This window comes from Schistocerca cancellata, chromosome 2, assembly GCF_023864275.1.
Source record: "Schistocerca cancellata isolate TAMUIC-IGC-003103 chromosome 2, iqSchCanc2.1, whole genome shotgun sequence".
In the NCBI taxonomy this organism is placed as follows: Eukaryota; Metazoa; Arthropoda; class Insecta; order Orthoptera; family Acrididae; genus Schistocerca; species Schistocerca cancellata.
The window spans coordinates 563,819,721-563,846,498 of NC_064627.1; the positions used below are offsets into that span (position 1 = coordinate 563,819,721).

The window sequence follows — 26,778 nt, forward strand, 5'->3', positions numbered from 1 at the left end:
AGTGAAGTAATTTTTCCTTCTTAATGTTAACACCAAAGCGTTTAATTTCATCAAAACATATTTTGACATAACTATATACAGAATCTGTTCTTACAATCACCATTTTCTTTTTGACTTTTTCACATTATACCTTCAGTCAGTTCTCTTATGTTCTCCTGTAATTCCCATTGCTTACATTCTATATTGATGTATTCCTATCTTTTTCTAACGTTTCTGTTGTTTCTTCTTTTTTACATGAAGAATTCCTTTTGGTATCTAATGTTTCTTCACAGGTACCTTCGTTGTATTTGTCTGTGCAACTTTTATGACTGTCCTTTATAAGGATGTCCATTTTCCTTCAGCTGAAATGCCTGCTTGGTATTCATTATCACAGTATCCACATCCTTATATGACTTCTAATGGCAAATCATCATTCTTGAATACTTTAGTATCCATTTTTGGAGGTTGACTATCCAGGGCTGCCACAAGTTTCCCCAAGTGAAATTCCCTGATATTTCCTTGATTTCCAGATAAGTTTTAGAATTTTTCCTTGACAAATTTTGAGATGTCAAGGGTAAGTAAAGACATAAGTTGACAAAAATTGTAAGGACTTCCATATATCTCCCCCGTTCTGTCTTGTTTTTTTTAGGGCACAAAAATAACTAGGACCATATACGCCCATGTCAAAAGTGTAGAACACGAAGACAAAGAGAGGAGTTAAAAGTGACAACATGTCAATCCCCAATGATGGAAGAAAAGACAGCAAAAAAACACGGACATGGAGAAAGGTCTATAAAATACGCAACAGAGAAATGGAGGTCCAGAACTAAAAATTAAATGGCCTTCGCCATATTGCCACACTGGATAAAAAATAAAACACGGTCAACAGGCCGTGCATTGTTCACTAAAACGGCCAGTAACTCAGACGGCAAACCCAAATGGGAACATAAACAGTAAAAAAAAAAGGGCATTCCATCAGAAAATGGCAGACAGTTAAAAGCTGTGCACAATGTGGTGTGGTTATGGCTAAAAAGGCAGTGCCCAATACACAACCTAGTTAAAATGACCTCCTCGTAGTGGGAGGGCTGAGAGGAGGTCGTCCAAGCTGCTGGGAGAGGTTTAATAACCCGAAGCTTATTCCCATGAAGGGACAACCAGTGGTGATGCCAAAGTGACACCCTTCCTGACAGATGGCAACACAGATGGTAGTTTGGCATCATCAGAGAGAATGTAAAAACTAGTGGGCTGAAGTACAAGGACTGCAGCCTTAGCAGCAGCATTAGCATCCTCATTTCCTGTCACAAGGGTGAGCATGTGAAAGCTTTACTGGACTTGTTGCACTAAGGGATGGATGGTGTAAAGTGCACAGAGGCTTTGAAGGGCGCTGAGTGAGGGTGAGCAGACGACACAACTGAAAAGCCTATGTTGCTGGATGTACTCCGTGGCCAGATACAGGGTGAAGAGATCTGGTGTAAATAAGCAGTGTGCCAGAAGTCGATACCAAAAAATGTTGGTGCGAACAATGAAGGCACTCTCAATACCATGGTCAGTCTGTGAGCCATCAGTGTGCACAAAGGTACTATTGCGAAATTCTGTGTGAAGGTCATAAAACTGAATGTGACAGAATGAGGCTGGGGTATTGTCTTTAGGAAGCAAATGAAACGGTCTGCCGCATGAAGCCAAGGTGATGAAGGGTTCATACCTACTGCAAAAGCTGCAGGAAACGTGAAGTTAATCTGCTGGAGTAAGAGCCGAAATCAAACTCCAGGGGGTAACAGAAAAGAGGGAGGTGCCCCTTACTGGCAATCAAAGGAGTCATCAAAGAAGGAGGCATAGGAGGGGTGGCCTTGCAAGGCAGACAAATGACATGCATATCTGCTGAGGAGAAAGTCATGGCGGTTAGACAGCAGTAGTTCGGCAGATTCTGCATACAGATTCTCAACCGGGCTAGTGCAAAAGGGGCCAGTGGCCAAACGGAGGTCACGATGGAGGATAGTATTGAGACGACGTACGAGGGACTGATGTGCAGACGCATAAACAAAGCACCCATGTCTAGTTTCAAATGGACAAGGGACTGGTACAAATGGAGGAGTGTGTTTCGATCTGCACCCCAGGAAGTACCATTGAGGACATGTAGGGCATTGAGGGACCGCATCCAGTGGGCTGCCAGGTAAGACATGTGGGAGGACCAAGAGAGTTTCCTATCAATTAGGAGTCCCAAGAATTTCATAGTTTCAATGAATGGAAGAGCAACAGGCCCAAGATGTAAATATGGTGACAGAAACCAATTGCACCAGTTCTGTCAGTGGAAAAATGAAAGCCATTGTTAATGTTCCTTGAGTAAAGAGAGTCGAGACATCACTGAAGACGTGGCTCAATGAGACAGGTCTGTGAACAACTGCAATAGATGGTAAAATTGTCAGCAAAATGGGAGCTGGAGATGCCCAGTATGACAGTGGCTTCATGCCAGTGTCTAGGAAATGTGCCTTCTGCCCAGATGTGGTTGTACATATTAAGCAGAAAGTGCTTGTCTGCAAGAGAAAGGTGCTGCAACATCTGTATGTGAACAGCGTCTGGCCCCGTGGCAGAGGATCAGGATGAAGTGAGAGCATGATCTAGCTCCCTCACAGTAAAGGCAGCACTGTAACACTCATGATTCTGAGAAGAGAAGTCTATCGGCCGAATCTCCTCCCCTCGTTTCCAATGGAGGAGGGCAGGATAACAGTTGGAGGAGCTCGAGGCCTAATGTGTTGGAGATAGCAATAGGGTCCATGATGACATTGTCTGCTACTGTCAGGCCGGAAATTGGGGAATGGATCTTGGTCCCAGGGAGCTGTTGGAGAGGAAGAGCAGGTGTAACTGTTAAAAGAACTAGTGAACAAAATTCAGCTAGCTTTTTTGTTATCCTGAAGAATGAGATGACACTGTGCATTCATCTGTTTATAATTAATACAGTTTGCCATCACAGGATGACAGTTAAAAACATGGAGAGCACATCTCTGCTTGTGAATTGCATCGCAGCACTCCTCAGTCCACCAAGGGACTGGGACACAGCAAGGTAAAGAGGAAGTGCGAAGAATGGAATGTTCTGCAGTGGTAAGGATCACGTTTGTAAGGTATTCCACCTGATCATCACAACTGGAGAAATCGTGTTCGTCAAAGGTCACCAGGGAGGTGTAAATCCTCCAGTCGGCCTTAGTAAGCTGCCATTTGGATGTGCATGGAGGTGGGGTAGGAGTCAGCAAATGGATAGCATATGGGAAATTGTCACTTGAATAGGTGTCAAGAAGAACAAGCCACTCCAGATGATGCGCAAAATGTGTGGTGCAGAAGAATAGGTCCAAATAGGAATAGGTGTGCAAGGAGTGTGAAAGGAATGTTGGTGCTCCTGTGTTAAGGCAGAAAATGAATGATTAAGAAAGTCAGCCAAGATAGCACCTCTCGGATAGGTTCTGGAAGAACCTCAAATGTGATGGTGAGCATTAAAGTCACCAAGCAGCAGAAATGGGTGACGTAGCTACCCAATAAGCTGGAGGAAGTCAGCCCTGGTGACATCGAATGACGGAGGGATGTAAATGGTACAAAGGGAAAAGGTCAAGTGAGGAAGGAAACGGCGAACTGCAACAGCTTGAAGATGGGTAGTCAGGGAGATGGGTTGATTATGAACGTCATCCCCTATGAGCAGCATTGCTCGGCCATGAATGTTCCATTGCAGGAGAGTCATGATGAGGAAAAAATAAAGGGGTGTTATCTCAGCAGCTTCTGAGTGCCAGTCTGTGAAAACTTGCTGCTACAGGGCACAGAGGCAGGAGGATCCTGCTCCATGAGGTCCACTGAAGTGTCGGCTTTCTTCTGCTGTAGGCCTGCAGAGCCCAGTGCAGAAAAACAGTTGATGGTGCACACTGGCGACACCGAGGCCTGCCAAGAGAAGGTATCACGTGGCGACACCATCAAAGAGGATCTTCGAGTTGGCGAAGGAGAGGACTGTTTGCCTTTGCTGGACTTCTTTGAGCTTTCCGATTAGCAGATGAAGACTCGGGTGTTGGTTGGCTGGAGGGACGTAGGAAGTGTTCACAGGAGTATTCCTTCTGTCCTTTTCGGCCTGCCGATTGTGTAGCTAGTGACTTTGCCCCATGAAGTGATAGTTTGATGGCTTTTTGCATAGCTGGATGAGGCTACTACGATGCTACCATAACACTGGGAGGTCTGACAACCTCAGAGCTGAATTTGAGGTTGCATGTCTGCGTGGCCATGTCCTTCAGGGAGCGAAATGTAACAAGAACAGTACTATAAGTGCCAGACGGTAGAACGCAAGATTTGGGACTAGCCAATAACTTGTGCGCAAGCGGGTAAGGAACTGTTTCCTTTAACCGGATCTCCTGAACAGCCCACTCATCGAGATACAAAGGACAATCTTGAGAGGAGGTGGCATGGTCACCATTGCAGTTGATACAGCAGAGAGAAGGAGGTGTACAATCACCCTCGTGTACATCCCTACCACAGGTTACACATTTAGCCAGGTGTCAACAAGACATTTGAGGGTGATTGGAACAATGGCATTGGTAGCAGCGCATCAGGTTCAGAACATACGATCGGACTGTGAGAACCTCATAGCCTGCTTTGATCTTGGATGGAAGCACCTCTCTATAAAAGGTGAGAAAAAGAGTGAGAGTGGGCACTAAGGAGGCATCTACCTTTTTTATCACCCGATGGGATGGCAATGACACCTTCATCAGAGAGGTATGTTTGGATTTCAGCCTCAGTCAGACCGTTGAGCAGCCTACTGTAAATCATGCCATGGGAAGAATTCAGAGTTCTATGGGGTTGGGTTGTTTGGGGAAGGAGACCAGACAGCGAGGTCATCGGTCTCATCGGATTAGGGAAGGATGGCGAAGGAAGTCGGCCGTGCCTTTCAAAGGAACCATCCCGGCATTTGCCTGAAGTGATTTAGGGAAATCACGGAAAACCTAAATCAGGATGGCTGGACGCATCCTCCCGAATGCGAGTCTAGTGTCTAACCACTGCGCCACCTCGCTCGGTAAGAGTTCTATGGGTCTCAACATGAACAGGATAGCTGTGGAGAAGCGAAGCAGCAAGCAATTGTTGTGCTTGAGAATCAGAAGTAGTCTCCAAAAGCAAAGTGCCATTCCATAAATGAGAGCAGGATTTCAAAGGGCTGGTAACTGCACCAACACCTTTCTGAATAATAAACGGACTTACGCTTGAGAAGGACTGACCGTCTTCGGTGCGTGAACCACAAGGAACTGTGGTGCAGCTGGGAGGGTCTATGAATCATTAGCCTCATTCCATTTACATTTTGTAGACAATGATTGTAAAGATGATTGGCTCACTGTGAGAAAAGCCTCCACAATTGCCAGCATCTCCGACGGCACATTCCTTCCAACTGGGGCCAACCTTCACATGGGGGCGCTCCGACCTTAGGTGATAGTTCACACCTCAGGTCACACCTCCTTAACACCTGACAGAGGGACCACTCGGCAATTTGGGAAGGTAGCAGCTCAGGCAATCACCCCTCCCTGGGCCTGGTCTGCACCAGGGAGCACATGTGAACCCTACCTATCGACATGTGGCTGGAAATAACGCATTACCCAATCACCTTTTACACGTCAGACTCATGAGCCGGTCTTCAGGAGTGCATAGGGAGGAAGAAGAAAAAAGAGGAGTCTCAAACGCTGAAGCAGAGGAAGGATAGGAGAAAGGGAATGAAGAAAGGAAAAAGGAGTGAAAAACAGTGGTGAGACTGTTCTTATGTCAGCTACAGACAGAGCGGAACATTCCCAAAAACACCCCTGACATGTTCCACAAGGGATGGGAAAAAGAATAGCAAGAGGACAGACACAAAGCACAGAAGGGAAAAGTTACTGCAAAGGCTGGAGCCCCATGGTAGATTTCTCCACTGTGTGAGCAAAAATCTTAAGTACTAACACCAACATCTTTTGTAATGAACTGTTTTTAGATGGAAAAGCAAGGCAAATGATATATGTGTTTCATTAAGATCACTGTTGTTATTTTATTTCAATAAAACCAAACACATTTGTGACAAAAATATGCATTTCCTCGGAGTTGGAAGACATATTTAAAATACCTTCACTGATTTCAGAAATAACCTCAGAAAAAAGTAGGCCTCTTGAAAGATCTGTATAAGGCAGGGATGAGTTGTGCAAACCAACACTATAGGTAACCACCGCTAAAATGTTGGTTCTACTATGTTCTTTATTGTCAGTTATTAGTCACTGTGTTATGTCTATTATTTTACAGGTACTGTGTGATTTTTCTTTCAAGACATACATGAGTATATAGCGTACAAATTGCTAGTGACTGTCACAATTATCTTCTTCTTATTGTCGATACTTTCTAATATATAAATTGTTTTCTAAGTACCAAAATGTACAAGAATAAATAAAATGTCTATAAAATGCCACACTGTACAATGTACTTGCCGTGAAACAGTTGCAATTCCTGAAATCCATCACATCTACATCTACATCTACATTTATACTCCACAAGCCACCCAACGGTGTGTGGCGGAGGGCACTTTACGTGCCACTGTCATTACCTCCCTTTCCTGTTCCAGTCGCGTATGGTTCGCGGGAAGAATGACTGCCGGAAAGCCTCTGTGCGCGCTCGAATCTCTCTAATTTTAGATTTCACTATCTCCTCGGGAGGTATAAATAGGGAGAAGCAATATATTCGATACCTAATCCAGAAATGCACCCTCTCGAAAGCTGGACAGCAAGCAACACCAAGATGCAGAGCGCCTCTCTTGCAGAGTCTGCCACTTGAGTTTGCTAAACATCTCCGTAACGCTATCACGCTTACCAAATAACCTTGTGACCAAATGCGCCGCTCTTCTTTGGATCTTCTCTATCTCCTCCGTCAACCCAACCAGGTATGGATCCCACACTGATGAGCAATACTCAAGTATAGGTCGAATGAGTGTTTTGTAAGCCACCTCCTTTGTTGATGGACTACATTTTCTAAGGACTCTCCCAATGAATCTCAACCAGGTACCCGCCTTACCAACAATTAATTTTATATGATCATTCCACTTCAAATTGTTCCGCATGCATACTCCCAGATATTTTACAGAAGTAACTGCTACCAGTGTTTATTCCGCTATCATATAATCATACAAGAAAGGATCCTTCTTTCTATGTATTCACAATACATTACATTTGTCTATGTTAAGGGTCAGTTGCCACTCCCTGCACCAAGTGCCTATCCGCTGAAGATCTTCCTGCATTTCGCTGCAATTTTCTAATGCTGCAACTTCTCTGTATACTACAGTATCATCCGCAAATAACCGCATGGAACTTCCGACACTATCTACTAGGTCATTTATATATATATTGTGAAAAGTAATGGTCCCATAACACTCCCCTGTGGCATGCCAGAGGTTACTTTAACGTCTGTAGACGTCTCTCCATTGAGAACAACATGCTGTGTTCTGTTTGCTAAAAACTCTTCAACCCAGCCACACAGCTGGACTGATATTCCGTAGGCTCTTACTTTGTTTATCAGGTGACAGAGCGGAACTGTATCGATTGCCTTCCGGAAGTCAAGGAAAATGGCATGTACCTGGGAGCCTGTATCTAATATTTTCTGGGTCTCATGAACAAATAAAGCGAGTTGGGTCACACACAATCGCTGTTTCCGGAATCCATGTTGATTCCTACAGAGTAGATTCTGGTTTTCCAGAAACGACGTGATATGCGAGCAAAAAACATGTTCCAAAATTCTACAACAGATTGACGTCAGAGATATAGATCTATAGTTTTGTGCATCTGCTCGACGACCCGTCTTGAAGACTGGGACTACCTGTGCTCGTTTACAATCATTTGGAACCTTCCGTTCCTCTAGAGACTTGCGGTACACGGCTGTTAGAAGGGGGGCAAGTTCTTTCGCATACTCTATGTAGAATCGAATTGGTATCCTGTCAGGTCCAGTGGACTTTCCTCTGTTGAGTGATTCCAGTTGCTTTTCTATTCCTTGGACATTTATTTCGATGTCATCCATTTTTTTGTTTGGATTTAGAGAAGGAACTGCAGTGTGGTCTTCCTCTGTGAAACAGCTTTGGAAAAAGGTGTTTAGCATTTCAGCTTTACGCGTGTCATCCTCTGTTTCAATGCCATCATTATCCCGGAGAGTCTGGATATGCTGTTTCAAGCCACTTACTGATTTAACGTAAGACCAGAACTTCCTAGGATTTTCTGTCAAGTTGGTACATAGAATTTTACTTTCGAATTCACTGAACGCTTCACGCATAGCCCTCCTTACGCTAACTTTGACATCATTTAGCTTCTGTTTGTCTGAGAGGTTTTGGCTGCATTTATACTTGCAGTGAAGCTCTCTTTGCTTTCGCAGTAGTTTCCTAACTTTGTTGTTGAACCACGGTGGGTTTTTCCCATCCCTCACAGTTTTACTCAGCACGTACCTGTCTAAAATACATTTTACGATTGCCTTGAACTTTTTCCATAAACACTCGACATTGTCAGTGTCGGAACAGAAATTTTCGTTTTGATCTGTTAGGTAGTCTGAAATCAGCCTTCTATTACTCTTGCTAAACAGATAAACCTTCCTGCCTTTTTTTATATTCCTATTTACTTCCATATTCAGGGATGCTGCACCGGCCTTATGATCACTGATTCCCTGTTCTGCGCTTACAGAGTCGAAAAGTTTGGGTCTGTTGTTATCAGTAGGTCCAAGATGTTATCTCCACTAGTCAGTTCTCTGTTTAATTGCTCGAGGTAATTTTCGGATAGTGCACTCAGTATAATGTCACTCGATGCTCTGTCACTACCACCCATCCTAAACATCTGAGTGTCCCAGTCTATATCTGGTAAATTGAAATCTCACCCATGGCCTCTGGCCTACCAAGGAGCACCACAGTCCTGGGTCCTTAGATAAACCACAAAAATCCACAGCATTATGCCACACACAAACAGACCCAGACTGCAGGCAGATTGGTGAGACCAGATCCAACGAGCAGGGATTGCACATTAGTGGGAAATGATGGGCTTCAGACAGCAGGCCTGATCTGTTAAGAGATACCCACAGGAATGACCTGCCGTTTTGGCCCATCATGAAAGTCTACTCATGTGGCCAGCTATTCACATGTCACAGACACCATGTTGATGAAATGAGACTGCGTTGATCAAACCATGCAACAGATAACTTGTGCAAATACTCTGGGAATTAATACTAATGAGGACAGGTACCAACTCACCATCAAGATGATCACTGAGCCACAGATGGGCACATAGAAAAGAATCAAACTCTCACAACTAAATTTTTAGCCATAGCCTTTGTCAGGAAACAAGAGCACACACAAATTCTTACAGTCAGTCAGACTTAGCCCACACACACGACCACTATCTCTGCCCGCTGCGTCAACAACCTCTGAGAATCAGATCCAAACAAAACACTCCCCCTCACCAGCAGCTGCTAGGCCAGTGGCAAGAAGCGATGGCAGTAATGACTGCAAGCTAAGGGGAATGGTAGGAAGGGGAGAAGCAGTAAGAAAGAGGGAGTAGGGAAATGGTGCACATACTCATCTATGCCCAGCCAGTGATGACACATGAGACATCTCAGTGAAACAAACCATTTCATCTACTGAGACAAAACTGAGTTTTTTCGAGTGTTTTCTTCAAATTTTCCTATTTCCCTGACACATTTGAAATTCCCTGATATTCGCTGATTTCTAGAACTTACGGCAACCCTGCTATCAACAGCCATCAAATAATGTATAAAATGTATGTCTGACCATCAGCTGCTCTTATTTGAAACCCAGGTACCAAACAGTTTCAGTAATGGACCATCTTCACAGACAAGGGTTAAAATGGTTTAAGCCACCACATTACATTTGTCATTACTTAAATAATGTGTAGAGCATGTCATGAATATTAATATATGACATAGGACTTTTAGAAGTAAACATACTAAGTGTACACAGAGCAGTGCTATAGTCCTGATCTCCTCACCAGTACTCTCCTGTTTACACTTAGTATGTTTGCTTCTAAAAGTCCTGTGTTGTATATTGATATTCATGACATGCTCTACACCTTATTTAAGTAATGACAAATGTAATGTGGTGGCTTAAACCACTTTAACCGTTATCCATGAAAATGGTCCATGACAGAAACAAGTTGATATTTGGGTTTAAAATAAAAGTAACTGATGGTCAAACATGCATTTTACACTTAAGTATCCCACTTCTTTACACATTGATTCTTCTTGACAATTCTCTTAAACTTCAGCATCTATTCAATTACAAGTTGACTGTTATTCTCATATTGGTGTCAAACTTTACTTTAGTTTCTGGTTATGTTTTGGCCAGCAAAATGTTCAAAGCCTTTGCTCACCATTGACAATCTTATCCAGATAGACTTTTGATTGCTGGCAGTGTAACTGCTGTCTTTAGTCACTTAAGTAATGAACTTGTATGGGATACTAAAATGAAATTTACATTAATGTCAACTCTGCAGCTAAAGGGGAAAACAGAAATTCAAGAGCTACTTGTTTCAGTGCAGAAACAGTTATGACTAGGCAAAACATACTAAAATATTGTTAATGTCATGACAGAAGTGCTATTCAATGTTTTCCCTCTCTGACTCACATAATATGTAACCTGAGACAACGTAAATAACCCTCTGCTATTGTAAATGAAAACAAACGTTAACAGTCACTAACTCTCTTCAGTATTTCCTATGTAAGTCTCCTTCAATACATGTCTGTGCACAATGCTCACTAATAACAGCTTCATCCTGAGGCCAAACATTAGCTTACCTTTCCTACATTTGCATGCTCTATGGTCCTGGTTTTGCACTGTTATGTAGAGACAAAAGCTGACACTACCAGTTATCTCTCTTTTTCATTCTGAAACTTTTCTGCTGATGCAGATCACTCAGAAAATCTCTTCCAATCTTCTCTTTTCACTCAGTCTACCATTAAACATTTCGTACTACTGTAGTCCACACTGATTCACATCATCCTTCACCTGGTCTCTTCAACTTGTTTATAGCCATTTAATCAGTCTTCTTCCAAATTCTGCCCATTCCAGAGCTCTTCTTGGTAGTCTTTCTTTTCCCAATCTTTTAACATGACCAAACCATTTCAGCCTATTTCTCTCAATTGTTTCTTTTTGGAGATCAACCTGAAGCATGTTTCATGTTGTTTCATTTCTTATTCTGTTCCTGTTCCACAGCTCAAGCTGGCCGCCGAGTAAGTGACGCCAGAAACCATTTCCAGAAAGTTAAGTGATTTTGACAGGAATACAATTTAGTTTAACACCGACAACAAATTAAATACATGCATTAGTGTATCATTTAGTCTTGCCGTTAAAGGTTTGACTTTTCTTTGCGTATTTTTTCAGAAAACACGAAAAGATCGTAACTTCGCGAAGTCGCGCTTAGGCTTAAATTTTGTAAACGTGTTTGTTTCTTGTTTCACGGTTATTTAACTAATTTCTCGGTAACAAATAAGTAAACTACCGTAAATAGCGTATAACTTCATTGTTTTAATACAGATTTCAGAAAAACAGTGTAACTTTATATCAGAAACTTGCTTATATACATTTGTTTATAGGCCTAATTCTCGTAACGTTTTTGGAGAATCAAAGTTAAAGTATTTTGTTTAATTGTCCTTTTTTTCATTCCATCGAGTGAAATATAAAATAAATAGCGTATACCTTCATTGTTTTAATACAGATCTCAGAAAAACAGCGGAATTTTAAATCAGAAACTTGCTTATATACATTTGTGAATAGGCTTAATTCTTGTAACGTCTTTTTTGATTTTCGGTAATTTAATTGATTTATTCTAGCTAAAGTATTATTTTTGCCATGAGTGAGAAGTGCCTGACTTGCCATAGAATTGTTAGTTCTGGGATTTGGTGTGATGGATGCAGTAGTTTTTTTCACTGGGGGGACTGCAGTGGCATGGGTGTCGGGAAAGTGGATCAGGCTCATCAGTGGTTACGTAGGATTTGCAGCAGAGATAGGAAGATAGTGGAACAGGAGGGGAGAATTTCTGCCCTTCAGGCTGAGCTAGATCAGGCTAGGGAAGATCTGGACAGGTTAAGGAGGGAGAAGGGCAAAGAGAGGTGGGAAGTGGCAACAGGTAGCAGAAGGAACAGGCCTAGAACTAAGTCTGACAGTTTTGTGATGAATGTCAAAAATAAGTTTGACCTGTTGCTTCAGTTAGAAACTGATGAGCCTCAAGCAGAGGTAGGTGTAGACAGGACACAACAAACTTTCAATAGGAAATTGAAAAAGAATGTAGGAAAGCCATCAAAAAGGAAGAAAGTTTTGTTGTTAGGCAGTTCTCATGCCAGAGGTGTAGGCCAACTTCTGCAGGAGGAATTAGGACCAGAATACCAGGTCACAAATTTTTTCAAACCAAGTGCTAGTCTGGATCAGGTGACAGAGGATTTAGGTTCACTCTGTAAAGGATTTACCAGGGAAGACACCGTGGTTATTGTGGGAGGGCCAGGGAACAGCATCGACAGAGATCCTGGGTACAGTATAGAGTGTGACCTGGTAAAGATTGTGTCGGCATCAAGACACACCAATGTTGAATTTGTATCTGTCCTGAGACGCCATGACCGGCCTCATTTGAACTCTTCTGTTGGGAGAGTTAATTTGAAGTTGGAACGGCTGCTTGGGTCGGGTGCGGGGGCTCATATTGGTGTGGTTCCTGTTGATTCCCTCAGTAGGTGGGACTATACTAGGCACGGCCTACATCTCAACAGGAAAGGGAAGGGGAAACTGGCTGGGGTAATAGCAGGAAATTTAAGGGGGGGAGGCATTGCCATGAATGGTAAAATACCAGTGGTTACAGGTGTTGGAGCAGCACCTTTTTTAGGATAGATAAGACAGAAAGATGTCAAGTTCTACGAGAGGTCAGGATTGAAACAAATCTTCAGTTTAGTAAAGGAATTAAACAGCACAATTCTAGCACATTCGATCACCAATCCCAGCTGTCAATTATAAATTTTCACCAATCACCAGAAAGTTTATCTCCACCAAGTTGTATCTCAGTCCGAGGTAATTGCATTGATGAATTAAAGTCACCCAACCCAGTTGACATAATCCGCCTCTCTGAACACCATGTGACCACTGGTGTAGCAACTAGGCCTAAGCACAATGAGAAACTCAGACAGGAGAGTACTGTAAATGTTAGAATAAGGAAAGGTTCTCATAAAAGTATAATTAAAAATAATGTAAGTATATTTATCAAAATATTGGGAGTTTAAAGAATAAAATAGATGAGCTTCTGGTTTGTTTAGAAGATTTAGAAGCTGAGGATGAAATAGATATACTATGCCTGTCTGAGCATCACATTGTTACTGATATGGATAAGGTAAATGTAAGTGGATATAAGCTCTCTGCACATGTAATGTGAGAAAATATGGAGAAAGGAGGAGTTGCCATATATGTCAAAAGTTATCATTGTGCAAAAAGTATAGAAACAAAAAAGTTTTGTCTAGAGAAACATATAGAAGCATGTGCCTGTGAGCTTAAATTAAGTATATAGGTCCCCATCAGGAAATTTTCATCTATTTCTGAAAAATTTGGACTCCTTGTTGTGCTATCTGTCAGACAGGGGGAAGGAAATTATTATTTGTGGGGACTTCAATGTAGATTCTCTGAAAGAGGGTAATAGGAAAAATGACCTTGAAGTATTACTCGGTTCTTTCAATTTGACACCCGTTATTGATTTTCCTACTCGGGTGGTAAAGGATAGCAGCTCACTGATAGATAACTTCTTTATAGACCAAGATAAGTTTAACCAGATAAATGCTCAGCCTGTTGAGAATGGTCTTTCTGATCATGGTGCACAGCTAGTTACAATATATGACATAGCTCCATTCAGCAATACTAAACAGTCCTCCAAAGTAGTACGTTCAGTCAACGATTTAACAATTGCAAATTTCAGGGAAAGCCTACAGCAGTTAGACTGGGATGAGGTGTACCGTGAACCTGATGCCAATTTAAAATATAATTTATTTCATGACATTTTTGTAAATGCATTTGAAAACAGCTTCCCCAAGAAAATAGTTAAATATACTCGTAAGAAACCCTGTAACAAACCATGGCTTACTAAGGGTATAAAAATATCTTGTAACCGGAAAAGGGAAATGTATCTGACAGCAAGAAAGAGTAGTGACCCAGAAACTATCAAACATTATAAAAACTACAGTGTTATACTAAGAAAAGTTATTAAAAAATCCAGAAGTATGTGTATCATGTCTGAAATCAGCAACTCTGATAATAAAATTAAAACAATTTGGAATATTATGAAAAGAGAAACAGGTCAACCAAGAGCACAGGAAGACAGTATTACCATCAAATTGAATGAAAACTTTATGAACAAAAAGTCAGAAGTTGAAAATATTTTTAATAATCATTTTCTAAATGTTGTGGATATAGTAGGATCCAGGTGTTCATTAGAAGATGCTAGGCTGTTAATGGAAGAGGCCATACCTATGCAATTTGATACAATGGAAATCTCACCCACTTCTCCATCTGAAATTAGGAAAATAATAAACTTGCTTAAAAGCAAAAACTCACATGGAATTGATGTCATTTCCAGCAAAATACTAAAAGCTTGTTCTCAACAGATAAGTAAGATTCTCAGCCACCTGTGTAAGCTCTCTGGAACAGGGCATTTTCCCTGATAGACTGAAATATGCTATTGTTATACCTTTGCATAACAAAGGGGATAGATCTGATGTCAACAATTACCGTCCAATCTCCCTTCTAACAGCTTTATCCAAAATTTTTGAGAAAGTAATGTATTCAAGAGTAGCTTCACATATCTGTAACAATGAACTACTAACAAAATGTCAGTTTGGTTTCCAGAAAGGTTTTTCAACAGAAAATGAGATATATGCTTTCACCAATCAAATTTTGAATGATCTGAATAATCGAACACCACCCATTGGGATTTTTTGTGATCTCTCAAAGGCTTTTGATTGTGTAAATCATGAAATTCTGCTAGACAAGCTCAAGTATTGTGGCATGAGTGGGACAGTGCACAAATGGTTTAATTCGTACCTAAATGGAAGAGTGCAGAAAGTTGAAATAAGTAGTTCTCATAATATGCAAAGATCAGCACATTCCTCAAACTGGGGAACTATCAAGAATGGGATTCCACAAGGGTCAGTCTTGGGTCCTTTGTTGTTCTTAATATATATTAATGACTTGCCATTCTATATTCATGAAGAGGCAAAGTTAGTTCTCTTTGCTGATGATACAAGTATAGTAATCACACCTGACAAACAAGAATTAACTGATGAAATTGTCAATACTGTCTTTCAGAAAATTACTAAGTGGTTCCTTGTAAATGGACTCTCACTGAATTTTGATAAGACACAGTACATACAGTTCCGTACAGTGAATGGTATGACGCCAGTAATAAATATAGACCTCAATCAGAAGCATATAGCTAAGGTAGAATATTTCAAATTTTTAGGTGTGTCCATTGATGAGAGATTAAATTGGAAGAAACACATTGATGATCTGCTGAAACGTTTGAGTACAGCTACTTAAGCAATAAGGGTCATTGCAAATTTTGGTGATAAACATCTTAGAAAATTAGCTTACTACGCCTATTTTCACTCGTTGCTTTCATATGGCATCATATTTTGGGGTAATTCATCACTGAGGAATAAAGTATTTATTGCACAAAAACGTGTAATCAGAACAATAGCTGGAGTCCACCCAAGATCATCCTGCAGACATTTATTTAAGGATCTAGGGATATTCACAGTAGCTTCTCAGTATATATACTCTCTTATGAAATTTGTTATTAACAACCAAACCCAATTCAAAAGTAATAGCAGTGTGCATAACTACAATACTAGGAGAAAGGATGATCTTCACTATTCAAGATTAAATCTAACTTTGGCACAGAAAGGGGTGAATTATACTGGCACTAAAGTCTTTGGTCACTTACCAAATAGTATCAAAAGTCTGACAGATAACCAACAAGTATTTAAGAAGAAATTAAAAGAATTTCTGAATGACAACTCCTTCTACTCCATAGAGGAATTTTTAGATATAAATTTAAAAAAATATATTAAAAAAATAAAAAATAAAAATAAAAAACACAAAAAAATGAAAAAGTTGTTATATTAACTTAAGTATGTTGTTAAATTAACTTAATTATGTCATGTATTGGAAAATTTGACTTGTTCCACATCATTACGAAATATCGTATTCATGATCCATGGAACTAGTATTAATCTAATCTAATCTAATCTAACCTTCTCGTCTTATCCAGGTTCCCTCTTAGGAAGCGCATCTCTGCCACTTCTGTTCTACCCAAGAACTTTCTTTGTCCAGAACCAAAATTCTGATCCATACATCAAAACTGGTAGATAATATGATTTGTATATCATGATCTTCACTTTGGTGGGTATTTTCCAATTTCTAATTATATCTGATAAGCAATAACAAAATTTTGAGCAGTGTTCTATACTCTCTCAAATTTCTTCCTTGATGTTTCTTTCATGGTTAGCTTCCTCTCTGGATATTTGAAAGCATCTACTTCTTTAATAATTTACATTTTTTTTTCATTTTCCCAGCTGATCTTCACTGCCTCACTTGCTAAGCTTATTTTCAAGACTGTTTCTTCAATTACCCTGTGCCAGGTATTTAGTTATTCTTCCAGTTTCTGTTCATTGTCTTCCCGTATCATCACATCATCCGCACATGCTATGATTTTTGTGTCATCTGCCACTAACCCACTGCAAACTTTCCCTATGAAGTTGTTCATGACTATATTAAAGAGCACTGGTGAGAGAACACTACACTTTCTAAACACTTTATCTGTTCCAAAACATTTTGATTTTTAGCTGCCATTATAACACAATTCAGTCAATTGTTATACGTGTTTCTGAGTCTGAAATGCATTTTTTTTTTTTTTTTTGACGGTTCCAATCTATTCAGACCTTGCAAATCACTTCTGTTCTAACAGTGTCTTAAGCCTTTTGTATACCTATGAATGCAGCTACAATGTCTTTCCCAAATTCACATTTCTTTTCTATTATCTGTCTAGTAAATATGGCATCATAGTTGATTTTCAAGCCAAAATCTTTGTTGTTCTTCACTTACGTATGGTTGTATCTTGTTCCTGATTTTCTGTAAAACTATCTTTTCATCAATCTTCAAGCAGTGGCACATGTAGAAAAAGCTGTATTAGAAATGAAAAAAAAAAAAAAAAAAAAAAAATTGGTAAAGCTCCTGGAATAGATAACATCACAGTTGAAACATGGGATACATTCTGAATTTTTTTGGAGCATCACAGCGATTAAACTTATTGGATTAAGTAATTTTTAACTATACTACCACTTTAAATTACATTACTTTCTTTGAATACATTTATGTTAATAATAAGTAACATGTCTTCTAACTCACTAATATTATATATTACTTTTAATATTTCTGAAGTATCCTATTTTGCATGCACAAACAACACACAAAGTAAAGATTTATTGGGCCAATAAAGAATATAGATGCGACAAATGGAGAACAAAGTATTTTGAGAATAACATATCATTTACCAAATTTTACCCTAGGCCTCCAATACATGACGAGTCCTTCCTCATTCCATTTTATAGCAGACTGTCAAGGCTACAACCGCATGCAAGAAAATGTGAAAGACATGAATACTATTACTGTGTCTGGCCATACACAAAATACTGTTAACAGTGAACAAATTTATGTTTGCAAGATGTTGTTCATATATGTATCTGGTTTTTTAACTTCACATTCTAATGTTAGTACAAAGGCAAGCATAACATATTTCTGTAGAAGTGTGGATGGTGAAGGGACATAACCATAAGTAGCTGATGGCTGTGTGAGTGAAAGAGATTGTTGTAGTTGAAAAAAAAAAAGTGTGTGTGTGTGTGTGTGTGTGTGTGTGTGAGAGAGAGAGAGAGAGAGACAGATATTAACACTTGTGTTATCCTTGGTTGATGATACTGCTCTTCCACATACAACATAAGACAATATACAGCAAAACCCTATTTTACGTTTTTGTGCAGTCAGGACTTTAAAAAATGCAAAACTGAGCAAAATACAGAACTGAGCAAATGCAAAACATTAGCAAAAACACATGTAATTGGCACATATGCTTACAAATCGCAATACTCTCCAATACTTTGTATAAAATCGTGTAAGTGAAGCAAATTAAATGTACAATGTCTATACAATAATTTGTGGCAATGAATTTCATCAGTTCATAAAAAAGCACTGATGTGTAACAGCAAGTAAATAAAAATCAAAAATTAGAACTTGGTTTCTGGGTACAAGATAATCAAGCTGTTTTCCGACATGCTACGACTACAAATTATATGTTCAAAACACACGTTTCTGATATATCATTCTTTGTGCGCAAGAAGAAGAAGAAGAAGAAGAAAGAAAGAACATGTTGAATTAAACCAAAAACATCACAGCAGCTAAGCAGTTAAACCATAAGCATAACTGTGGACATCTGTTTAATGAGTTTACTTTCCCAATTGACGTTACAAGCTTACAAGAAGGCGACTCAGTGAATTTCTGTACACTATGTAAAACATAAATTTGAAAGAAAGCTTGCGGCCGAGCGATTCTGGGCACTTCAGTCCGGAACCGCATGGTGCTACAGTTGCAGGTTCGAATCCTGCCTCGGGCCTGGATGTGTGTGTTGTCCTTAGGTTAGTTAGGTTTAAGTAGTTCTAAGTCTAGGGGACTGATGACATCAGATGTTAAGTGCTGTAGTGCTTCGAGCCATTTGAACCATCTGAAAGAAAGTTCAGGTGCTTCAGTTTTGCTTCATGCTCCCTATCACTGCTGCCAATCTTTACAATCTACAGTGTGTGGTGCAAAGTATATAAATGAGTAGTGTACATAGTTGTTGCAACTGTATCATGTCAGATTTGAAGACAAAAGTCTTTGAACATATTATTCCCAAAGCCTTGTTTTATTTCTGTGTGACATCTCTGTCATAGCACATCATCTGCATGAAAAGTACATTTTCAGCACTTCACAAAATGCTTTCACCCCTACTTGCACTCCTGCGCTGAAGGGCCACTCCCCCTATCCACACATTCAGTAGGTGAGCTCATTTTAGTGTTTTCATGCGGTGTGGTGGCTGTGCTGGCTATTAGGTGACTTAACAAGTCGTCAGCCAATAAGAGTTCACAAGCCGGAAATGGGTGATGTTTCCTCAATTATGACCAGCATGTTCATCGAGATTCAGTGTCTGGATTTTAAAGGTTGACAAGTGATATTGTTGCTGAATACAGTACATCAGAAATACGTGCAAAAAAGATGAGAGTGAGTTATGAGTGGGATGAAGAAAGGTAGTTGCTGGGCACCATCATCATGTATTAGCTCTGTCTGGAACACTTTGTGTTGAGTATCTTGTTTTTCCATTCCCGCTGCAATCTAGCAGTAGTTGTATAATAATTGCGTGGTGAAGCTAAATGTTGCAAGTTGTGTTGCCAACATCAATTGTGGGTTACATCAGCATTTACTCTCTCACATCTCCCATATCCGCAGTGCCCTAAGACATTCCCTTAATTCCTCCACCACCTTTGGTGCAAACCATCTGTCTTTTGAGCCACTTATAACTTGTCCAGTCACATCAAATGCCAATAGGAAGAAAACACGACAAAGATCAGCAAGAAATCGAATAAATCGTGGAATTTTTAGCATTGAACTTATGGGTTTTTCACAGGGGCCACAAATTTATGGTGTAGAATCGTAAAAAACGTAAAATCGAAGTTCCACTGTATTACCTTTCTGTGGACAGTAAGCAAGGGAGGTTACAGTGCCAGTTGCATCTGCAGATAAAATGCAGCTTTCCCCAGATGCCAAGTCCCAGAGACGAACCGTAGCATCACCAGCTGCCACGGCAACCAATCCAGGACCAGCCCATTCTGCACACGCATCCTGAGGTCTTCCTACAAGTTTCACCTTTAATTCCAAGAAAGATTAGTTACAGTATTCTTGAACACTTGTAATTCTTCATACTAGTAGTGTATTTACTTCTGTAAACATAGTGTTACACACAGCTAAAGCATAATAAAAATTTCATTTATGTCTGAATTAATTCTGGAAAAAATTTGACTTGGGAGGTCAATCTACTACTTAACAGAAACAATAAGACCAAGACAGATCACCAACAATGCATCTGTGACATGTCACATGACTTCGACATTTTTGTTGGTATGGTGCATAACATTGTCTCCCATAACAGGAAATACCAGAAATTTTGTAATCAACATGTAACCTTCATGCTCATTGAAAGGCACAAGGAATTGGAACAGAGATTTTACTTTGTCAAATGTAACATATTAGAACAGAGGAAGCAAACAATTTCTGTGGTCTATAATGGCAAGAGAGAGAACAAGGTGTTTCCACTTTTTGAGACACATGGAAATCTTGTTAGCCTGAAGTGACAGCATGCAGTGCTACGTTAAACAAGTTTCAGTCACAGTAGTCTGATTTATATATTTGGAACACATTTAACAAATTGATATACTTGACTGACTGAATTATTCTGTGAAGTCAACACAAATTATAGCAAAGACTACTTGAATAAACATTTTCAGTTTCTTTTAACAACATTATTCATCTTGAAAGATCAAATGTACAAGCACTTCATTAGATGTACAATTTCAGTTCCTCACAAAAGAGATATGACACAAAAACAAAAGACAAATAACTTTAATTGTGTGTGAACATTCCATACAATTTTATTTATTTGAGTATATCTAAAATTTATATAAAACTATTTTGATAAGCAATATCTAATTGTGGGGCACAATGTAGTATGCACCTGATACCTTCTCACAATACCTAACAAATACAATCCCTTTAGTGATCTATGTTCTTAGCCTTGGTATATTTTTGCATTTGTTAATGATTCTTATCATAATTTTATTCAATTCTAGATTCAGTATTTTTTTACCTCTTTTACTGGTTCTGAAGGCGATTGTTGCAGGGTAAAAATTGGTAAAATTGTGAAATTACAAAGTGAAAGTATTAGAGAATAAATGTTTTTGAAATTAGATGAATGTTGTAAGTATTACTTTGACAATTTCGGAGAGCTGCCCAGATGGTTCACAAGAGAAATGTCCAAGACTAGGTACATCAGTTAGGACTGCAAGTTGTGGTAAATGCTCATGGTGCAATACTCTTCGCAGTTGTGATCCATCTGTACTCAACACTTCCATACATATGCCCTCTTCATTACAGTGGAATATCTTTCCTAAGGAAATAATAAAATGCATTACAAGTACAAAGTTTAACCACCAAACAGACAGTAGAAGATAGGAGTTATGGATCTTAGTGTCAAGCAACAAATTTCTCATTTATGTATGATTTGTTTATCATAATGTTTCATATTCTTATGTTTGTGAATGTGATAAGTCTACCTCTCATGTCCACCAAAAATTGTTAAACGTACCCACATACAAGTCATGCAACAACATTACAAGGCAAGAAACTGAAACTATGGACAGTATTTCTGTGTACAAGGAAGGAGGAACACCGCAATACCACAAGAAGCTGCCACTACAAATGCACAACCACTTGCACTTTCTCTGTTCCAAACAGCTGCCTCAAGATGGTGCTCGCTAATTGGGACTATACTCTGCTTCCTCACCGCATCCATCAGCATGTTGTATTTATCCACTAATAGTGTTGCTAGCCACCAGAGACAGTGCAGCCAACTGTGAAGAACTTCACTTTTACCTAGTACTGACACACACGGAGATCCATCCACAAACAATCACAAAAGAAGATGTACCGCTAACACTGACTCAGTTCCTGCAGTTCAGCTACTTCTACAGTGCCACCATTTCCTCCAGTTATGCAATGGAGCACAGTCTGCAAGTTAGTTAGTTACTTTCATGTTCCATGCATCATTTTGCATGAAAAATCTTCAAGATGTGGAACGAGTCATTTTACATTCATATTGCAAATTAATTTGTACATCTATGAACTCTAAACATCACCATATAATTATTTTACCCCCTAAAAAGAAAACGAGATATACAGACTGAGTTAATAATTCCCACTCACCAAGTTTTACACATTACAAACATAGAAATTCTTCTACAGAATAAAAGGAGTTGTCAAGGAGAAACTTTTTCAATTTATTTTCAAATTTTACCTTGGTGCCTGTTAGACATTTAATATAACTGGGTAAGTGGTCAAAAATTCAGTTCCATTCAGAAGACAGTTCCACCTTAACAGTCACTATTTACAGAATAATTAACAGCACAGTCTGCACAGTAATTTCAGTCACAGTGACTGCCAAGAGACAATAAAGTCATTTAGATTTCACTGTATTAGGTACAGGACATCAAGTGCCATTCATCAAGCTGCTACCAAAGTTAAGTGAAAGTTTATACCATCACCATTAATAAATGTTACTAACTATTTCTGATTGTGTAAGAATGCAGAGTCTCATGGCGGTAATACTGAATAAAAAGTTCTTGTGTTTCCATCTGTGTCAAGTGATTAAAATTACAAGAACTTTAGGTGACGCACTCCTTGGCTATTGTCAAGTGATAAGTCTAGCAGTGGGCTGATGATATGCCTCATATACACTAATTGCCAGCTGTAATGTCACTGCTGCTCACAGAACTGCCACATATGGGCGAACATTGACTCAACATTCAATGTGCCCTCTTCAACTGTGGAATCACTGGATCCCATGTCATACTGAGCTGCAGGCCACAGTCTCTATTTGGGATGTTATTGGTGATTTTTATTTCAATGGCTTCTTTAATTACATAATCCCAGAAGCTATTAGTGTGAGCTGCATCTGAGGTATTGGCAAATTTTATCTGGTGCCCATTTTCTAAAGCATGCTAAGACAGAGAAAGCAGACTTCAGGATAGTGCAGGTGATAAAACCTCTCATGGTCCTTATTGTGCTATTACATAGTGCGTACTGCTTGTCTGAGGTAAGACTGGTCACACTCGCAAGGTACACTATGTAATCAAAAGTATCTGGCCACCTGAAAATGTCTTACAAGTCTCTGGCACCCTCCATCGGTAAAATGCTGGAATTCAATATGGTGTTGGCCCACCCTTAGCCTTGATGACAGCTTCCACTCTCACAGGCATATGCACAATCAGGTGCTGGAAGATTTCTTTGGGAATGGCAGCCCATTCTTCATGGAGTGCTGCACTGACGAGAGGTATCGATGTCGGTCAGTGAGGCCTGGCATGAAGTCAGTGTTCCAAAACATCCCAAAGGTGTTCTATAGGGTTCAGGGCAGGACTCTGTGCAGGCCAGTCCATTACAGGGATGTTATTGTTGTGTAACCATTCCACCACAGGCCGTGCATTATGAACAGGTGCTCAATCGTGTTGAAGGATGCAATCGCCATCCCCGAATTGCTCTTCAACAGTGGGAAGCAAAAAGGTGCTGAAATCATCAATGTAGGCCTTTTCTGTGATAGTGCCACATCAAACAACAAGGAGTGCAAGCCCCCTCCAGGAAAAACATGACCACCCCATAACACCACTGCCTCCGAATTTTACTGTAGGCACTACACACACTCGCAGACGATGTTCACCGGGCATTCACCATACCTACACCCTGCCATCGGATTGCCTCATTGTGTACCGTGATTCATCACTCCACACAAAGTTTTTCCATTGTTCAGTCGGCCAATGTTTAGGCTCCTTACATTAAGCGAGGCATCGCTTGGCATTTACTGGTGTGATGTGTGGCTTATGAGCAGTTGCTCAACCATGAAATCCAAGTTTTCTCACCTCCTGCCTAACTGTCATAGTACTTGCAGTGGATCCCGATGCAGTTTGGAATTCCTGTGTGATGGTCTGGATAGATGTCTGTTATTACACATTATGACCCTCTTCAACTGTCAGCAGTCTCCGTCAGTCAACAGACGAGGTTGACCTGTACACTTTTGTGCTGTACGTGTCCCTTCATGTTTCAACTTCACCGTCACATCAGAAACAGTGTACCTAGGGATGTTCAGGAGTACGGAAATCTCACATACAGACGTATGACACAAGTGACACCCAATCACCTGGCTGCATTCAAAATCCGTGAGTTCTGCGGAGTGCCCCATTCTGTTCTCTCACAAGGTCTAATGACTACTGAGGTTGCTGATATGGAGTACCTGGCAGTAGGGGGCAGCACAATGCACCTAATATGGAAAAAAAAAAAAAAAAAAAAAAAAAAAAAAAAAAAAAAAGTTTTAGTGGGTGTCTGGATACTTTTGATCATATAGTGTATGTTGTAGACCCCAGTTGTTCTGAGACTTGTTGTATCTTTAAATGGCCTTAGTAATTGATGAATTTTTGTTGGAGGCCTCAATATTGATTTTATCTTGTGTCTTTTTAGCAGGCAACTTACCTTTCCCAATATGGAGCCACAGAACAGCAAGAAAGCAAGCTTCTTTTCCTGCTCCTTGTCAATGGCCCTATTGTGATTCTTTCTTGAAATCAACTTTCTCTATTTGATGAATGTTACAACCATTGTTTCTGAAGATGTTGCAAAGGTGGTTCATCTCATGGGGCATTAGATATCATTCTTGCATGATGCACCAACCACATAACACTTCTGCTTTACCATAGATCCACAAGGATGGGACGTCATTCCACCTCATCGTATCCACCATTCATTCACCAATGTACAAGCTGGTGAAGTACCTGGCCAATCTCCATGCTCCATATGTATGACACATAGTGAACATTGTATTAAAAATGCAGCAGATTTTATCAGCTGAATTAACTGTCTTCAACTTAGTTTTAATGTGGTGGCACTGTTTACTTATTTGCCCATCAGAATCTTTGGACTTAGTATCCCGCTTCTTTGTGACATGGTCAAGCTATTTACGCACACTCTTCTGTATTATAATCAAACTGATGTGTTGCAATGGCTTGCTCGTTAGCTCCAGCTGTTACAAACCTCTTCATGGAGAATTTTGAGGATATTGCTTTAGACATGGCACCATTAAAGCCTAGTTGTTTCTTTCAATACATTCATGACATGATCATCATTTGGCCCCACATACATGAGAAACTTGACGAAAGCTTGGAACATCTCAACAGCATTAACAGTAACATCCAGTTAACCAGGAGGTAGAAAATGACACTGCACTGCCCTTCCTCAACATTCTCATCCACCACAAATGAAATGGATGCCTTGGCCACAGCATCTTTAGAAAACGCAGCCACACTGTTCTTTACTTACATGTCATCAGCCGTCGTAACTGGCCACAGCAGCACACTGTTTTATGAACATTGGTGCATCGTGCAAGAATGATCTCAGATGCTGGTAAGACATCCCATGAGATGAGCCACCCACGCAAACTCTTCAGAAACATTGGTTATAAGGTTCATCAAATGAAGGAAGTGATTTCAAGCAGGAATCATAATAAGACAACCGACGAGGAGCAGGATAAGAAACTTGCTCTATTGCCACTCTGTGGCTCCGTGTTGGGCAAGATAAGCTGAAAAGAGACAAGATCAAATCGATCTTCAGGTCTTTGACACAAATCCGTCAATTACTGAGACAAGTTAAAGATGCAGTAGGCCTCAGAAACCTGGGGTATACACTGGTACCATGTGAGTGTGGCCTGCCTTATGTCGGTCAAACAGTATACATTGTGGAACAACAAAGGAAGGGGCATGAGAGGGTTTATCACCTATGCTGCCCTGAGAAATCTGCTTTAGCTTAGCAAGCTTTAGAAAATGGGCACCGGATAAAATTTGATGATACATCAGATGTGGCTTGCACTAACGGCTTCTGGGATTGTTTAATTGGGGAAGCCATTGAAATAAACTCACCAATAACAGCCCAAATAGAGATGGAGGCCTGCAGTCCAGCACAGCATGGGATCCAGCGGTTGTGCGGTTCAAGCAGGCACACCAAATGCCAAGTCAACGTATGCCCGCATGTGGTGGCACGAGCACCAGTGACGTTGCAGCTGGGAACTACTGTATGTAAGGGGAATACCAGAAACCCACTGGCAGTCATACCACTTGACAATAGCCAAGAAGTGCCTGGCCAAAACCTCATGTAATTTTAATCACCTGACACAGCTGGAAACCCACGAACTTTTTATTCTATTTCTTATTGTGTTGCCACATTCCTGTTCTAATGCCGCTCTCACGTACATGTGTATAATAAGAAAGTACTACCAAGCATATCAGCACCTCATAATTAGAAGTATAGAAGAAATATGCTTTCTTCTACTGCGGATATTTGGTCTGAATTGATAGTAACATTCAGTTACAACAACCCAACAGTATACAAGGAAAATGTTTCTCTATAACAGGAGGCAACAGATTAAGTTTTTATCTAGCATCACACGAATGAAGAAACTGGTTTGTGCATACTGCATTGTTTTCATTATCTGTAATTTTCTTTATGTATTTTGTTAATATTGGATACATGAACATGACAGCTGTGGTATTATCACCTTTTCAAAACAACAGTTTGCATTTGTTTCTGAGAATTATCTTTTCTTGTGATTCCCTTTTGGGCTGAAAATTAGTTTATACAAGTTGATGATTTACCACAAAAAATTATACCACATCACCATGAAGATTCTGCATAATATATATTTTTAAATATTCTGTTTGCTGTACACTTGTAATATCTCGCCTCCTTTTAGTAATGTTATTGTGTGTTGGTTGGGATCTCAGAATGCATTATGACTTCGCATTTGTCAACTACCAGTGTACCAATGACACTGATAGATGTATATGCAATAGTGTTGATCCTGACTGCACACTTCA

The 26,778-nt window shown here is 40.0% G+C and overlaps 1 protein-coding gene across 1 annotated transcript in view; it reads right to left on the reverse strand.

The window, feature by feature from the left end:
- The window catches only part of LOC126162156 (intraflagellar transport protein 140 homolog), a 240,584-nt gene that overhangs the window by 157,356 nt on the left and 56,450 nt on the right, over nucleotides 1–26,778 (reverse strand). Inside the window, exons 5-6 of the mRNA XM_049918458.1 lie at nucleotides 21,082–21,260; nucleotides 19,786–19,963 (exon numbers count right to left, since the gene is read on the reverse strand). Coding sequence (XP_049774415.1) covers nucleotides 19,786–19,963; nucleotides 21,082–21,260 — 357 coding nt within the window. The remainder of the gene's footprint in view (nucleotides 1–19,785; nucleotides 19,964–21,081; nucleotides 21,261–26,778) is intronic.